This window comes from Mirounga leonina, unplaced genomic scaffold (assembly GCF_011800145.1).
Source record: "Mirounga leonina isolate KUSES-001 unplaced genomic scaffold, KU_Mleo_1.0 Mir_94, whole genome shotgun sequence".
Classification (NCBI taxonomy): domain Eukaryota; kingdom Metazoa; phylum Chordata; class Mammalia; order Carnivora; family Phocidae; genus Mirounga; species Mirounga leonina.
The window spans coordinates 33,665,184-33,683,019 of record NW_023270855.1 but is presented as its reverse complement, the minus strand read 5'-3'; the positions used below and the strand labels follow the sequence as shown (position 1 = coordinate 33,683,019).

The 17,836-nt window shown below is 37.3% G+C and overlaps 1 protein-coding gene across 33 annotated transcripts in view; it reads left to right on the top strand.

Annotated features, from left to right (window-relative positions):
* Positions 1 to 17,604, top strand: part of SLMAP (sarcolemma associated protein) — a 162,204-nt gene extending 144,600 nt beyond the window's left edge. For 15 of the 33 annotated variants that reach the window (XM_034998032.1, XM_034998027.1, XM_034998025.1 and 12 more), the window contains 7 exons: positions 199 to 321; positions 1,373 to 1,447; positions 4,116 to 4,436; positions 4,922 to 5,039; positions 9,529 to 9,700; positions 13,577 to 13,711; positions 17,139 to 17,604. In XM_034998032.1, coding sequence (XP_034853923.1) covers positions 199 to 321; positions 1,373 to 1,447; positions 4,116 to 4,436; positions 4,922 to 5,039; positions 9,529 to 9,700; positions 13,577 to 13,711; positions 17,139 to 17,231 — 1,037 coding nt within the window. In that variant the 3' untranslated portion in view covers positions 17,232 to 17,604. Of the gene's footprint in view, positions 1 to 198; positions 322 to 1,372; positions 1,448 to 4,115; positions 4,437 to 4,921; positions 5,040 to 9,528; positions 9,701 to 13,576; positions 13,712 to 15,667; positions 15,758 to 17,138 lie in introns of all 33 variants that reach the window. The other 18 variants (XM_034998033.1, XM_034998026.1, XM_034998018.1 and 15 more) reach the window with 3 other exon arrangements.
* Positions 17,605 to 17,836: the final 232 nt, after the last annotated feature.

The following is a 17,836-nucleotide window of genomic DNA, read 5'->3' as shown; positions in this document are numbered from 1 at the left end:
TAGCTGTACTTGTGTTCTTTCTCCAGGGTAAAATGACTAAAATGCTTAATATAATTTGCTTCTAAATTTTATTTAACTCAGTTGTGCTGTGTTCTTTAACTATGCATGTCTAAACATGAAAGAGATGGCTAATATTTGGTTGCAGAGATTATAGTGTGATACTAACTCTTGCTTTTAAAATAAACGTATTTTTGTCAGATGACTTGCAGGGTGCACAGTCAGAAATTGAGGCAAAACAAGAAATTCAGCATCTTCGCAAGGAATTGATTGAAGCCCAGGAACTAGCTAGAGCGAGTAAACAAAAATGCTTTGAACTTCAAGGTGAGATCAAGATTACATTGATTCTTTAGGGGATGCGGAAACAATGTGACATAACTGAGTCCAGAGGCATAGTATCTTGTTCCAGATCCACAACTTTATTAGCTATGTGATCTTGGAACATTCACTTACCCTCTCTGAACATATGTTTCAGACAATATAGTGGGGAGAGTTACAGTTGCTCTACTTCCTTCACCTTGTTGATGTGAGTGAAGATCAAGAAGGACCTGTACCAGTGAAAGATCTTAACAGTTAATTACATATTAAGTGCAACAAAAGGAAAAAACAATGTATTTCAATTTCTAAGTTTTAGTTACACCTAATGTTGTTCTTCAGTGTAAGATGAGGGAAATTTATATGCCCTGTGATTTTATAGTGTATTCTTCGGTAAATGGAAACAACCAGGCAAGGTAAAGGTATAGAATCGTGAAGTTTCCCAACCACTTTCTTTTCTAGTAGTTTACTTATCCATAGTGTCATAGGCTAGTGGAGTTGGTGATATTTATTCCCTAGAGCTTACATTTCCATATCATTCACAGTAACTACCTAGTTGCAGTCACTTGGTACCGTACAAAGTCTTAGAACAAGGAGAAAGTAAATAGCCTATGGAGTCCTCCTGTTCTCTAAGATGGACAACCTTCCTGATCAGGAGGAAGATTCACATCCCCAGGAGGAACTGGGAACTTTCTGTTAGTTAGTACTCACTTGGCTGTAAACATGAGGGTTTTAAGTCTGTTTTTAAAATTTAAGCTCAAAATGCTGATTAACAACTATCAAGAAGGCTCCTCATGTAAAGAATAACACATATAATCTTGGTGATATAAGGTCTAGAAAACTCTGCTACTTGGTTGAATAGATTGATTACTTACTACTGTTTTGTGCTCCTAAAACCTTTAAACTTTTAACTGCTAATACTGATAATATTTACTGCTTAGCTTTTGTTTCCTTCAATAAGCTTTAGGTGAGAATTTCTTAGAAATTTCCACCCGCTCAATTCTGAACACTTCCATTAACTCACAAAATTAGATATACTGTATTTTATTTTTATTTTTAGCTCTTTTGGAAGAAGAAAGAAAAGCCTATCGAAATCAAGTTGAGGAATCCAGTAAACAAATACAGGTTCTTCAAGGTATGGAACACCCCAGGGCTATTTGGGATTATTATTGTTTGTAGTGATTCAAAAGGAATGGAAAGTAAGAGTACAGAGAGTTCCCATTTTTCATGTCTTTGGTTTGTCCCTAGAATCTGAGACTATAACTAGGCTCTTGGTGGGCTTTTTGTTTTGTTTTGTTTTAAACACAATTCCCTAGTACTCTAATAGTGGACACTTGGAGTGGGAAGAGCATGGGTGAAGACATGGGTTTGGTAAGACTCTGGGTTATATAGTGAGTTGCTACAGAGGGGGCCTTTGGACAGGATATCAATTTGAGCTACTCTGTGCATCAGCACTTTTAACTTGGTGACATTATTTCTAATGCTCATAACATACTGCATTGAGGGGCACCTGGGTGGCGCAGTCAGCTAAACGTCGACTCTTTGTTTCAGCTCAGGTCCTGATCGCAGGGTTATGAGTTCAAGCCCGATGTTGGGCTCTGCACTTGATGCGGAGTCTGCTTGAGATTCTTACTCCCTCCTTCTGCCCCTCCCACTCGTGCTCTCTCTCTTTCAAAGTAAATAAATAAAGCTTTAAAAAAACAAACAAAAAACATACTTGCATTGCAACAAAAATTATATATCACATGGAATAGAATAATAATCCCTGCAGTGCCTTCATTGGTAGAGGCTGCTCTTCATACCCACCATTTTGCTATCTCTTTGTGTGAGCTATCACAGGTTCATTGCAGAAAAGACCAGAAAGATCCTTGCCTGCCAAGGGTTTACTTCAAATCATAGTTCTGGTACTGTTAGGCTCGAATTGTGAGAGCCCTAGGGGAGATCTTTCTTTCCCATGCTATTGTAAAATTCCTAAAGCAAAATTAATTTGTCTTCATTGTCAAAGAAGGAACTAATGTTATTTTTAAATTTTAGTTTGAGATGTAGGGTGAGAAGAAATTAAATAGACAAACTCAGTTCAGAAAAAATGGGGAATCATTGTATGAGGCCTATGATATTTGCCCTAAAATATCCCAGAGAAAAAGCAGTCTTTGGTGTTTTCTTTCTTATTTTTGAATGGGACATATGAGTTATTTATATATTTATTTTTAAGAGAGCAAGAGGGAGGGAGGGAGGGAGGGAGTGAGAGCGAGCCCGGGAGTGGGAGGGAGAGAGAGAACATTAAGCAGGCTCCATGCCCAGCATGGAGACCAACACAGGGCTTGATCTCATGACCCTGGGATCATGACCTGAGCCAAAATCAAGAGTCAGACGCTTAACCAACTGAGCCACCCAGGCTCCCCTAAGGACGTTTGAGTTATTTAAAAATTTAAATTTTATTATGGTCAAGTTAGAATTTCTGGGGTATATTATGTCTTTTTGAAGAGAAAATTCTTTAAACTCTTATAATTTAATGCCTTTATCCATTAGCTTATGTAAATTTGATTTCAATCTATATTTGCATTCTGTAGTGCGTATGGGCAATTTTCCCTAAAGGTTCTGTAACATAGGGCTGCCTTTTATCTTAAAGCGGTCTTATCTAGGCATCATTGAGTGCCCCCTAGTGCCAGCATGTGTGTTTTATGACATTATCCATAAGTGTATGGTCCTGTTAATCTCCGGCCATTGTGTCTTCAGATTCTGAACTTGTTAACCTCTCAGTGCTTCCTGCAAACTGCAGAGGCCTTATATTTTTTTTAACGCTTATTTATGGAGCAGCCTTCCCCTTTCTCAGCCTTAAATTCTCTTAATTATTTTAATTACTCTTTTCTACCTAAGGAACTTTTCCTACCTATAGTTTTCTTGTGTTATAGTAACCAAGACTATTTTTCTAGTTCTGAACCAAGTATTTTATACAAATTGTTTCCAGCTCAGTCCTTGAGGGCACAGGACCAGATCTGTTAAAAATACACCTCCTTGATTAGGCGTTATTCATTAATGTTGTCAATTCATTAATTCAACCAGTAATTCTTGGTTGTTTGCTAGTATTGAGGATAGAGTATGCATGAGATGTACAGTCAGTGGAAAAGATAAACCATAGGCAAATATAAAATGTGTCCGTAAAGGCAGAGTAATGGGCTAGAAAACGAGAGGGCTATTTTTAGATAAGACAGCAGAGAAAGCTTCTTTAAGGAACTGACATTTAAACTGCAAATTGAATCAAGAACATCAAAGATTTTACTAATGCATACCATCTGACCAAGCAATTCTGTGTCTAGGAATTCACTCTAAGAAAAAAATCAGGATTGCATTATAAGCAGTACTTTTGATAGTAATTAAAAACTGAAGAGCCTAAAATGTCTAAAATAAAGGATTAGTCAAAGAAGTAACAGTGTAATTTTTTTGTTATTAAAAGATATTCATCACCAGCAGGATAGAGAACATTATATATATTACAATCCCTCCCTGTTTTTGCTTTTATATGTGTATAAAATGCATATAAAAAATCTAGAAGAATAAATTCCAAATGCTAGAAACAACTTTCTCTGTGAGGGAGAAGTAAAAAGATCACTTTGGTTTTTTACTCTTTGTGTTTCTGTGTTTTGACATTTTCTGCATTAAACATGGATTGCTTGTACTATTTAATCAAAAGCAACAAACAGCTCCTCCAGCCTGGTCTAGGCAGTAACTATAATCCCATTTGGGCAGTTCATTTATTTGTAATTGCTTTGGACAAAGAATGATGGATCAATATACTTTTGTAGCCCAACTACAGAGGTTACACATCAATATTGAGAATCTCCGGGAGGAGAAGGACAGTGAAATCACAAGCACTCGAGATGAACTGCTTAGTGCCCGAGATGAAATTTTGCTCCTTCATCAAGCAGCAGAAAAGGCTGCTTCTGAGCGGGACACTGACATTGCCTCGTTACAAGAAGAGCTTAAGAAGGTGCGAGCTGAGCTTGAGCGGTGGCGGAAAGCAGCGTCTGAATATGAGAAAGAAATCACGAGTCTGCAAAATAGTTTTCAGCTTCGATGTCAGCAGTGTGAGGATCAGCAGAGAGAGGAAGCAACAAGGCTACAAAGTGAGTGTGCATATTTTACATAAAGCTCTTAATTCTTGACAATGATAACTTTATATCTTGCACAGAATAACGATTTGGGCTGTTTTTCTCTTTGATAACAGTTTGGTTGTATAAAGCAATGTGGGTTTTTTTTGTTTTTTGGGGTTTTTTTTAAAACAATGTTTTTATATTGGGGCTATAAACATTCTTCAGGTCCACAAGTTCTACAATAAATTGAAATTTTTTACAATTTTATATTTTATTTTAATACTACTGAACTGTTTTATAAAAGTGAAGTGGGAAGAAAATATTGCTGAAGTTCAAGGTGATGGAACTTACCTGAGGTATAGAGGCCAAATAAACAGAAACCAAAGAATAGTCATGTAAAATCTACATGTTTTTAAGGGGGGGCAAGTATGTTTTTCTTTGAAATATTTCCCTTATCCTTTGAATTATTATGGAAGTTATGTTCCTATATTAATGAATATGTTTTGGGACTATTTTAGGTGAACTAGAGAAGTTGAGAAAGGAATGGAATGTATTGGAAACCGAATGCCATTCTCTAAAAAAGGAAAATGTTTTGTTATCATCAGAACTGCAGCGGCAAGAAAAAGAATTGCACAAGTATGCAAGAACTCTTTTAGCTTCAAAATATTTCTTTATCTTAAATTTTCATCTAAATTAAATTTAAATTTGATACTTAAATACCTTTTTGAAACAAAATGTTCAGCCAGACTTTTTGGCTATTTGACAGGTTAAGCACACTAACAATACTTCAGCGGGTTTTTTTTTTTTTGGACTTCCCCCATCATCCTACATGTCCTTTCCTTTTGGTATACTCAAGGAATACACATTCGTGGACTACAGCACCCCCACCAAAGCCCTAAACAAACAGCAAAGATCTATACTTAGTGATTGAATTTGTCCCATAAACTAAATGATAAAAATTTCAAATATAAGTTGTTTTTCTTTCGTGTCAGTGAGTCCATCTATTAGGGTAATCAGGAAATGACTATAATAAAGAATTTATACCATTGAAAGATACAAATTCAGCTTTTGAATTTCACAGAGTTATATAAAGAGTAATAATATATAAAATCAAAAACTCTCCCAAACCAGTATGTCTTTCTAATATCCAGTACCTTACAAGCAAACCAATGAATGCAATAAATTTATGCCAGCAAATTTAGCCGAGTCCTGTTTTCCCACCAACATTTGTTGTATAGTTTAAAATTGATTTTTTCCTTAAAAATTTGATCCATTCCATATTTTTATTTGAACACTATGTTCTAATTCAGAATATGAAAGTAGTACCTGTTTATCATTGAAGCCACTCTCTTTTTTTCCCATTACAAAACAATCCACTTTCATTTTGGAAAATATGAAGTATTTTGAAAAGGATAAAAAGCAAGTATCAGGGGCGCCTGGGTGGCTCAGTTGGTTAAGCGACTGCCTTCGGCTCAGGTCATGATCCCGGAGTCCCGGGATCGAGTCCCGCATCGGGCTCCCTGCTCGGCAGGGAGCCTGCTTCTCCCTCTGACCCTCCTCCCTCTCATGCTCTCTGTCTCTCATTCTCTCTCTCTCAAATAAATAAATAAAATCTTAAAAAAAAAAAAAAAAAAAAAAGCAAGTATCACCCATAATCCCAAAGTGTTGTCTGTGGCTCTTTCACATCCAAGAAAGTAAAAATAAACATATTCTCCTCGGATACATATAGAAATGTTTATAGATATGTGTATATACAGAGCTTAGTATGCACATATATTTCCTTACTTTGTCAGCTGAGAAGGCCTAAAAGTAACAACATTCCAGTAACCAGGAGCACACTCGGCACCCAGAGCTTGATTTCTTTCTTTTTTTTTTCCTCAGAAACTTTATTGGTTATTTTTCTTTTATTTTATTATTTGAGAATTATTTTTCCCTTTTTTTTCTTTTTTTAATTATGTTCAGTTAGCCACTGTATAGTACATAATTAGTTTTTGATGTAGTGTTCAATGATTCATTAGTTAAGTATAACACCCGGTGCTCATCACAACACGTGCCCTCCTCAATACCCATCACCCTGTTACCCCCTCCCCCCACCGTCCTCCTCTCTGAAACCCTCAGATTGTTTCCCGGGGTCCCTAGTCTCTCATGGTTCATCTCCCTCTCTGATTTCTCCTCCTTTGAATTTCCCTCCCTTCCCCTATGGTCCTCCGTGCTATTGCTTATGTTCCACATATGAGTGAAACCATATCATAATTGTCTTTCTCTGCTTGACCGACTTCACTTAGCATAATCCCCTCCAGTTCCATCCATGTCAATGCAAATGGTGGGTATTCATCCTTTTGATGGCTGAGTAATATTCCATTGTATATATGGACCACATTTTCTTTATCCATTCATCTGTTGAAGGGCATCTCGGCTCCTTCCACAGTTTGGCTATTGTGGACATTGCTGCTATGAACATTGGGGTGCATGTGCCCCTTCTTTTCACTACATCTGTATCTTTGGGGTAAATACCTAGTAGTGTAATTGCTGGGTCGTAGGGTAGCTCTATTCTTAACATCTTGAGGAATCTCCATACTGTTTTCCAGAGTGAAGCCACTCTTAATTAATCCATTTCCCTCCCCACAGTACACCAGAAATGGGAGTCTTTACTCTTTTGTTAGCCTGTGTTTATACTCCTAAAGAAAATCAGGGTTAGCAGAAACTCAGTGAAGGTCAAGGTCAGTTCCCATAAAAACAAGCTTTAGGAGGAAACAAAGGACTAGACCCATCAGAAAATAGTAAGCCTCATTATCTGCTTAAAACAATAAAATTGTAATAGATTATATATTTTTAAAAATCAACTAGTTGAGGGTGCCTGGGTGGCTCAGTCGTTAAGCGTCTGCCTTCAGCTCAGGTCATGATCCCGGGATTCCGGGATCGAGTCCCACATCGGGCTCCCTGCTCCACGGGGAGTCTGCTTCTCTCCCTCTCCCTCTGCCACTCCCCCTGCTTGTGTTCTCTCTCTGTCTCTCTCTCTCTCTGTCAAATAAATAAATAAAATCTAAAAAAAAAAAAAAAATCAACTGGTTAAAGGAAGAAGGTGTGCTGATTTTTTCTCTGAGATGCCTTCTTGTAATACCATGTAGTAACAATATTTATTGTGTCCTGTTTTTCCAGTCTTTTCATACATTTATGTGTAGTATTTTTTAAATGTTTAGAGATAATTAGTAACAAAGAGTAAACATGTTTGTAACATGTAAAATTTTGTAACAAGAATTCCAGAACCTGAATAGGACAGAATAAAGGCCCAAACACAACTGTATACACATGTGAGTATATATGTGTGTACCAACTGATTGTGTTGACAGCACATTTGGGCAAATTGTTTGGTTTAAAATGAGTGTAAGATGATGCAGACATTCAAATTCTTCATATTTGGAATCTTAGGGGATCCATTTAATTTGATATTCAATTAAGCAAGAAATAGTGATCTTTGATTACTAGTATTGATTATCTTACATTATTCCTGCCTTGGGATTATTGATATTTTAAAGATTTAAACTTGATCCTTCTTTTTGAGATGTAATTAATTAGAATCTGGCAGGTTGTTAAATGCTACATTTTGAATTACTTCAGATTTGTTGAAGTGTTGAAAAGCAGCAAAGTCCTTATGAGTTAGAAGCATACAGTTTAAAAATATTAGGTCCCAGAAGGGTGGAATATATTATATCCTTAGTCAAAGTTGTCTGCCTAAACTCACATAAACTATTTAAGACAAATTCTGTTTCCTAAACTTTTCTGGTTTAGTGGCACTCTAACTTTATTTGGCAAGCCTCCTCAGCATTTAAGTAGTATTTAGAAGTTAGTCTTTCTTTACAGAGTCTCCTATGCCATTTTGTATATTGGACTGACATCACACCCCTTAAGAATTTGCCTGGCATACAATCAGAATGGGATTTATACTCCATAGTTCCTTCACTAACAATATTGAGTCTCAGTCTTATGTTCCATTCTGAGAAGCATAAAACTGTCATCTTGAAAACTTTATTCTCCTTTAGCTATTTCTGTTGTAGATGGGATCCACATTCTTTCATACAGCTACACTATGTAGGTCTTTTGTTTTTTGTTGTTTGTGATGTAGAAGGAATTGAACAAAGAATTCTATTCCTGCCTATTAAGCTATTTTCCTACTGTGTAAATTGGATTTTTTTACATCAAGTTATAAAAGTAATTATAGAATTTAAGCCAAAGATCAGCCTCAGAAATTACTGAATTCAATCTTCTTACTTGACAATGGAGGGCCCTGAGACTCTCCTTGTGTTACTTGTTTCTGTGTAACATGGTGCCTGGCACAGATCTCCAAGCTCAGGAAATGCTTCCTCAGAGAAGGAAACTGAACCAGTTAAATGACTTGCTCAATGTCCCACAACTGAATAGTGGCAGCACTGGGGTCTAGAACCCCGCCTCCTGGTTTTTTGTTTCATGCTTTTCCCCCAATTTGGTGTGTCTTTTCATTTGAGTAGGTTTATCTTTACTTGAATAGACAGTGACTCCTAAGCTTAAGTTTTTGTCCCCCATCCTATTTGTCAAATACTTAAATAAGAAAATAGTTGAAATATGTGCTGATTTCCTGGGGAAGCCCCACTCTGAATCTTTTTTTTTTTTTTTGAGAGAGAGAGAATGAGAGACAGAGAGCATAAGAGGGAGGAGGGTCAGAGGGAGAAGCAGACTCCCCGCCGAGCAGGGAGCCCGATGCGGGACTCGATCCGGGACTCCAGGATCATGACCTGAGCCGAAGGCAGTCGCTTAACCAACTGAGCCACCCAGGCGCCCCACTCTGAATCTTTTTATGAAACAATTAATATAATGTGATATAACAAAATATACAGTTAGTCATCTACTTTCACTTTTAAGATTTCAGTCTCTGTGCATATTTCAATCTGAAAATAGAACACAGCTTTAAACATGCAATTTTTTAGTATTTTAATGCTTTAATTTATTGAACATATCTTATTCTCTTTTATGTATTTTTCCCTCCTCTGTAATTTACTCCATCGCTCCTAGTGAAATGTATAAGAAATTAGACTTCCTGCTATGTCTAGTTTCTACATGAATTGAATAACTGTCAATATTTATGTTGCAGTTCTCAGAAGCAGAGTTTAGAGCTTACCAGTGATCTCAGCATCCTTCAGATGACTAGAAAACAGCTTGAGAATCAAGTGGGATCCTTGAAAGAACAGCATCTTCGGGATTCAGCTGATTTAAAAACTCTTCTCAGTAAGGCTGAAAACCAAGCAAAGGATGTACAGAAAGAGGTAAAGCGAAAAGACATTATGAGCCCAATTATGGTTGGACTTAAAGCCAAAAGCAAATCAGATATTCATGCTAGTTAGAAATAAAGGGAAGCAGAAGTCACATTACCTGTCACAAAGTTGATACTTGGAGCATCTCTGCTTGATGATTTCTAGCTATTTTTCATGGTCCATATATAGAGAATTCATCAGTAGGATTTGGTCTCAAAAATATAAATATACAAAATTACATTAAAATTTTTTCTCTACCAGTTAGTTGACCTATATGAGAAGCCCTTTGTATACCAGATTACTCAATTCATTGTTTATCTTTCAAAGACAGTATCATATTTAACTTAGAATACTTTCAAAAAGCAAACTGGGGCCACACCATAATGCTGTCCAAAGCCCTCAGTAACACTGGCCTGAAATGTAAAATTTACGTCATAGCCAGCCAGCCAAACACAAGTTCTGTGACCTTTTACTTTCTTCTCCTGCACTCCCACCCCATTTTCCCCTTCTTCTCCCCTTCTTCACAAATATGCATGCTCACTTTTCATGTCATTTTGCTTAAAACCTTGACTTGGGTGGCTTTTAAAAAAAACCATGTTAAAAATGGTGAGGGCTGATTTTGGAGTAGAGACCCACCCAGCTTCTTTCTGAGCAAAACCTTGAAGTTGACAACGGGGCAAGGAGAGCTGCGTTCAGTCCTGCTGCCTTATCCTACTCCCTGCATTGAGTCCTGGCCAGCTCAGGGGACAGAGAAGGCTGGTGCATCTTGACCTTCTGGTCGGGGCCATCCCAGTTGTAGACTCTCTTAAATGAAGGATTCATTATACATAGAAGGAAGTTGAAGACAACTTTTTGTCTTTAATAACAAATTTCCCCAAAATTATTTTTAGAAAATCTGTTCAGTCAATGCAGTTTTTCTTTGCACTTCCCTTTCCTTGTAGTATCCTGAACGTGGACATGATTATTGTTCTTCTGTCTTCATGTTTGTTCTTAACGAAAGAAAAAAAAACCTGTAACATTTTTTATTTATGTGTGGCCATATTGATTTTGTAATATGTTCGTTTCTATCTTCTTGCTAAGGATATGCGTTCTGGGAGCAATCTCATTTTATTTAGTTGGAACACAAATTTTGTGCCAAAGTAAATATCCTAGTATTTAATACTGTAAGCACTTTGTGTCCTTCCAGTCCGTATGCCATATTTCTTTCAAAATCTGGGAAGAATGCTGTGGTTGGAAGATGATTCTGTTGTATGTTACTCTGAATGCATTGGCCGTTTTGTTGCATTATTTGTTTGCCTGTTTTTGGTCACTGAGCAATCAGTGAGAAACGCTTTAACTGCTTCCACAAATGGGCAGTGGCATGTTGTCACAGTGTCTAAATTGTTGATAGCTTTGGATTGCATTAAATGCAGCACATTTAAAAATATGTGTGAACTTGTCAATATGTTTCTTTTCTACTTTCTTGTTCAGTGTTTTCCATTGTGAAATGATGTGTAGTCATCACACTCCTTTGTAATGTAAGATTGCTTCTCTTTCTGTTTGTCCTGATGTTAACTATTGGATACTAGTCTGTAACTAAAATGTTCTTTAATGAGATTCTTATATCTGTGTAATCCACTGCAAATGAATTACTACCTTTTATTAATGCACATATATTCTCTTTCAACATTTCCCCTTTGTTCTCCTTTCTCTCATAGAATCATGCTTAATGTGCACAGTATCATGTATCTTCAGCACTGTAACAGGCTAAAATATTACAAGCTAAGCAAGCCAGATATGATTATTTTTATGAAGAAGAACCAAAGGTGTTGGTAATATTGTGTGGTATTTTCCTCTTAATCAGAACTGAGCTCCTTTTTCACCTACGAGTTAGAAAGCAAGATGGAGCAAAATTGCTATCCAAGCCAGGTGTGAAACTAAGGCTGCAGAAGGTGACCTTTTGTTCCAACAATTAAATTTTATATGTATGGCAACTTGTATTTGAACATTTAACCAAAAAAAGGTACATGAGAAAGTAAATTTTAATCCTCAAGTATTAAGAGAAAAATAATGGTATATCACCTTTATATCTGACTTAAGAAAAGCATCTTTATACTTTAGTAGGTATATCTATAATTTAAGAATTCATAAAACGTTGGTACACAAGTCCATGGTGCAAAGACTGACTCAGGAAAGCTGTCTGGCTTCACCACCTTGCTGTGGGGCCAGAGCCCCTCCCACCCTGCTCACAGGCTGAAGGTAAACAGCAGGCTCTTCCTGACTGAGCTGTCTTCCTGTCACTCTGCTTCACAGCCACTGGAACAGAGAAATGATTAAGTGCTTTGGTGTAAAGGGCAGGCTGGATGTAAGAATAGTGGAAAAGGAAAGTAAGGGAGAATTTAGGTCAGCAAAGCAGTTTTCACTTACCCTTTATTAGTCACTGTTAAGAATCAGATCACTGAGAATTGATTATGTTCTAAGAGACTAGTCTAGGCACACTGAATTTGTTTTGGCAGCCTGCTGGCAACCTTCTGCCTTCTGGAAGGAAGTCCACAGACCCCAGAAAAAAAGCTGTCATAAAGTCCATGAATCTTATTCCATAGTTCATTGTCTGACATACTACCCAGACTTGTTCTGGGAACACTGTTAGGTAACAGGGAATTCCTTTCACATTTTACCTCCCTCTCAGTACCCGTATCTTTCTTCCCACTTACTGGTGGTCTTTCTGCTGATGCTAATCCCCCTGCTCCCACCTCTTCTGATTAATGTTTTTATACATTTGCATCCTCCTTAGTACTTCTCTTTGGAGTACATAATGATGAGCTCCTAATTGATCTTTCCAGAGTATTTGCATTATTCAGAAGCACCACATAAAGGTGTCCTCTACTGAGAAATTTCTTGGAGATAGACTGAAAGAGGAAAAACCTTTGTGGTACGCTGGTCCCGTGGTATATTTATATTATATTCAGTCCTTGTCTTTCTTCCTTCTAAAACCTTCAGCGGTGGCAGAGTGGGGCACTGGAGGCTGAGACAGAGGCATAACCAACGGCAGAACAATTTTTGCTCTTTGACTGAGAGCCCAGCTTGCATGTAAGATGCAATATCTAGAAATAGAACCAGTCAGAATTCCTGCCTCCTCAGCACTTAGAGGCAAGCCGTACTATGTCTTGCATTGACCTCACCTGTATTCAAAGGAGAGCTTGTCTGTCTGAACATCAAATTATATTCAGTGAACAGTTTTTCAGAGCAGGAAGTTTCATGTTTCACTCTAGAAAAATATTTGTCAGGAACAGATTCGTAAAAATTATTTACTGATGCTTATAAGTTTTAGGTCGAAAAATAGAAATGTCCCAATCATAGTGGTTAGTACCTTAGATACATTTCTTTACATCATTTGCCTAGAAATTCATTTATCTGGAACACTTTACTACCCAGTGATGCCTGGGTGAAGAAAAGCCTGATGGGAGTTAGTTAGTACTTCTTACTTTAGGACTAAAATAGCTTGGCGGACATTGGTTACCAGGATATAAACTCAGACATCATAACCTTGCCATTTAATTAGCTTACAAAGGTTTTCTGTACTTGCTTTTCTTTTCTCAGTTTGAAAATTATTTTACTTTTCTCCTCTAACTCACTCAATGGAAAGAGTGACCCTTTATATTAGAAACAGATGACACAGTGGTGATTTCTCTTTTTTTTTTTTTTTTTAAACTCCAGGACCAGAAAGTTCTTACATAGACTAAAGTTAACATTAAAGACTTCCTATTATTAGTACAAATGATTCTTACAAAAACGCTTGACTTTGGTGTTGCAGGTGGCTAAATAAGGTCTGGTATTAAGCCTGACTAGAACCGTAACTTCATACCCATTTTAAGTTGAGTCTGCACACTCTTTTTTCTTTGCCTTTAGTATGAAAAGACACAGACTGTACTCTCAGAACTGAAGTTGAAGTTTGAAATGACTGAGCAGGAAAAACAGTCAATCACAGATGAGCTCAAACAATGTAAAGACAACCTGAAGCTGCTTCGAGAGAAAGGAAATAATGTAAGTCTTTGCAAACTTGGCTTAGCTTTGACTGAGAGGCAGGTGAGAGCCCTGAAATGGGTTTTTCAGAGGACTTTATTGCTGATTTGAGAAATTAAGGCCTGTAGTACATGAACTGAGCTTTTCATTATGAAATTCCATGATGGAATCATTGTGCTGTCAGATTTCTGAGTAAGAATTTGCCCCTTTAACTTGTATCCCTAGAAGAGCCTGAGCACTGCCTGGAGGAAGAGCCTTGTTTGCAAGAAAATAATTTACCTAAGAACTGTCAGGTTTTCCCAGATGAATCTGAAGTTCTGTCACTAAGCCATCGTCTGGCACTTCATTTCTCCTGCTCAGAAATGAAACACTAAACCACCAGGGACCCACCTAAGAAAGAGTAGTACACGTTGACTCCTGAACATTTGGCTGTATCAAAAATGGAAACTTAATTATGGTTTTCATTTTATACTAATAATGTTCTCACTAAGGCATATTCCTAAAAAGCTTAGTGTCTTTTTGACCTCCTATAAATATTTGGGAATATTTGTTGAGTTTCTGTAGGGCTGTGTGTGTGTGTGTGTGTGTGTGTGTGAGTGAAATTGGAACATTTTCATATAAATTGAGTTTACTATTTGTTTTTCATTTATTAGAAAGGCAGATGGTCTTTAAAAAGATGTTATACTAAATAAGTGTTGTGTTCTACGTTTTGGTGATCATTGCCTTTGTGGGCCCTAACTGATGGCTGTTCAGTGTAGTTGGTTGTGCTCTGACTTATTTCAAATGCCTGTCATGGCTTGGACACTGCAGTGGCATAAGCCATACTCTTCCTACAGAGGAAAGCACTCTGCTTGACTTTGCCGCACAAGTACAAAAGAGTGATGTTGCATGGCCATCCAGTTACACAGTTGCACACAGAATGCTCATGAGTTGTGTCCAACTGTCCTTCACTAAAGAAAGTCTTAGTTTTTTAGAAAATGAAGGCTTCTTGCTTAGGTGGAAGCCCTTCAGAAGTTGATAAATTGGGTATGGAGGCTTTATGCTATAAGCAAAATTGATTGTATTTATTTTGAAAATGTAGATTACAGAACTCTTCTGAAATCAGATCGTAATGGTTTGGTCACTTCTCTCTTTTGTGTTAATCATATCTTTCTGAGTATGGAATTTCAGTCCACCTTCTACTAAATTAACCTATGAAGACATCTAGCATAATCTGTACTATTTAGAGCCTTTCAAAAGTAACCTGGCTATTATTATTTATAGTTGTACCAATAATTGACCTTAAAGGTGAATTTCCTTTTTCTATGGTATTAGACTTAAGGTACTAAATTTTTCTCTGTAATAAAACTCATTGTAGTAACTCCTTCCAATTTTAAAAAATTAATTATATTCTGGTAACATAACTAAAAGCCCTGAGACTCAGCTGCCTGTCTTTATATATCAAATGTTTATCACACTTTGTGTCAGATCTCTTGCTTGGTTTAGGAAGCAGGTATCACAAGGCATTTTATTTTTAAGCTCGAAAGCAGTACCATCTCAGGCAAGAGAGTTTTGGTTTAAAAAAAGGTTTCAGTGGAGGGATAAAATAAACTTTAGCCATTTCCAAGGGACTACATTATCAAGTAATGGATTCCAGCTATGGAACAAAAGTAATGTAAGGTCAAGCAGAGCATTAGTGGTGAAGTGTTGCTGTTGCAATGTCTTAAAAGTGCTACATTTCATTAGGGGATTAGGGGCACCCACATTATCCACTGCCTCCAGCCGTCCCTTTTAAACTGGTAGTTACATACCACAGTCCCATCATTCTGGATTGTATTAGATGTCTTTAAAATGTTTGAATCAGTGCAAAACCTGAGTGCTATTACTTCTGTTACCTCAGTCTTCTTACCCTCCTTCCCACCCCCCTGGGGTCTAAATCATCTTATCTGATTTTTTTTTATAGCATAAAATGATTTTAATATCCCTTCCCTTCTTTAGCCTTCCATATTACAACCCGTCCCAGCCGTATTCATCGGCCTATTCCTGGCTTTCCTGTTTTGGTGTTTCGGTCCATTGTGGTAGAGAAAGGTACAAGCACTACTGTTGAGTCCTCGTCTGTTTGTCCCCGTCACCTGTTTGTGCCATATTTGTAATATAGTGCATGGCAAAACCACACAGGTATTTCGTTACCTGAAGCAAACCCTTCATTTAGTATGCCATGTATTGTGTCATACGAATGAATTGAACAATCAACTAATCACATAACATTTTGTCTTGTTTCCTTTGTAGTGCTGCTAACCATGAATTAATTCCAACTTAATCAGTTGTTAATGTGCTGCCTTTAACTGAGTCTTTGTCTCTAGCAAACTGGAGTAAACTAAGAATTGCTGCAATATTAGTACCCCCCCTCCCAATTACATGTTTAATCAGATTTGAATGAGAAATGAAGCGTTTGCCTCTTTGAAGTTTTCAGCCAGCTTTCTTCAACTCCTCCTCTCCCTCTTCTTTTCCATAGTGTAGAGCTTCTTTTTTCAACCCTTCGCCTACATTTACACTGTGGCTATGAAGATGAAAAAGGATGAGATTAGCATAATGGGCCATTGGCTCACAATCTCAACCCCAATGTGCATTTACTTATGAAAGTATAAACCTATCCCATATCTCTCTGAGCCTTGATCTGCAACATCGCATATTTCTTTAAAAGCCAGTTTTCTATATAAGACTCTCAGTACACTAGTGAAAATAAAGCTATCATCCAGAGCACGTTGATTTTATAATGCCCTCTGAAAGTTAACAGCGAATCGCCCGCCCATGCTTGCCTGCAACAGGCATGCATGTCAGTAGAACATATGAGATAATCCCATGACATTACTACATTGGACATGGTCTTTACCAAAAGTATCAAAGAGGCAAGGTCCTAATAGCACTTCTCTATCTTAAACCCCATCTGATCTTGTCTTCTGTGGTTTCACATTAGAGAATCAAAGCTTAGGCCATTTTCTTTGTTACCTTACCCACCAGCTCCTTGTATAAAACTACCCCAACATACAAATCTGGTTTTTATCAAGAAATAAACATTTTATGCAGACATATATTCCAGGCATCCGTGTACATCAGTTAGTTGTAATGTATGGATACTGGAGTAAGTAAAGCAGGCTAAGCCCACAGGGTTTCTTAGAAGTCACTATTAGGTTTCAACTGTAACAAAATTGAAAACTGCCCAAGACTTTCCTGAGCTGTATCAGGCTTCCACACAACCATCCTCGAAAAGTGTTCCTGCTGTCATGGCTCTCCTCACACCTGCACTCCCTCACCTTTCTTTCCTTTCTTTTTAAAATGTATTCTTATGCAAAGACAAGGTTTTTCTAATATTCTGTTAAATATTCAGGACTCTCTGGAACCAAGGGGTTAATAGGTATGAAAAGAGAGGGAAGAATGTGATATTGACTCTTGGTTTCTTTCCACACAGAAACCCTGGCCCTGGATGCCCATGTTGGCTGCCCTGGTTGCGGTGACAGCCATCGTGCTGTACGTGCCAGGTCTGGCCAGAGCTTCTCCATGAGAGCGTTTCTTGAGTCCGTACACCGTCCTCCCTTTAGAAGCTGGCATCACACTCATGCTGGGGACAAACAGAACCATTTTCTTCCTTTTTACCTCTTAAGACAGCAGAAGTGCAAGAATACAGCTGTAGGGTCATTGCTTTAAATTATATAAAATGTATCTATCTATAAAGAGGATATAAAATTGTGACTTTATTCTACTGTAAGCAATAATTTGCTTGCAATTTTTCATGTAATTTTTAAATTAGTATGTTGAGATTCTGAATATTATGGTGGCCTAAAGTAGGCTTCTTGGTACACCAAATTATTTATAACATTAAATTTATGGGTATTTTACTCTGAATTCTAATGGCCAGATAATTCATTTTTCTGATTCGATAACTACCCAAACCAAACAACCAATACATACATGGGAAGAGAGGCCCTGTGTGCTCAGTGCCTATCAGTTTGAAATATATACACATATATATATATTTTTTACATATTTACGCCATTTTTACTTGTTATAAAACCACTGAGCTATTGGGAACAAGACTTAGAGACAACTATTTGCGTGGACTTTTCTTTCTTTCTTTCTTTCTTTCTTTCTTTCTTTCTTTCTTTCTTT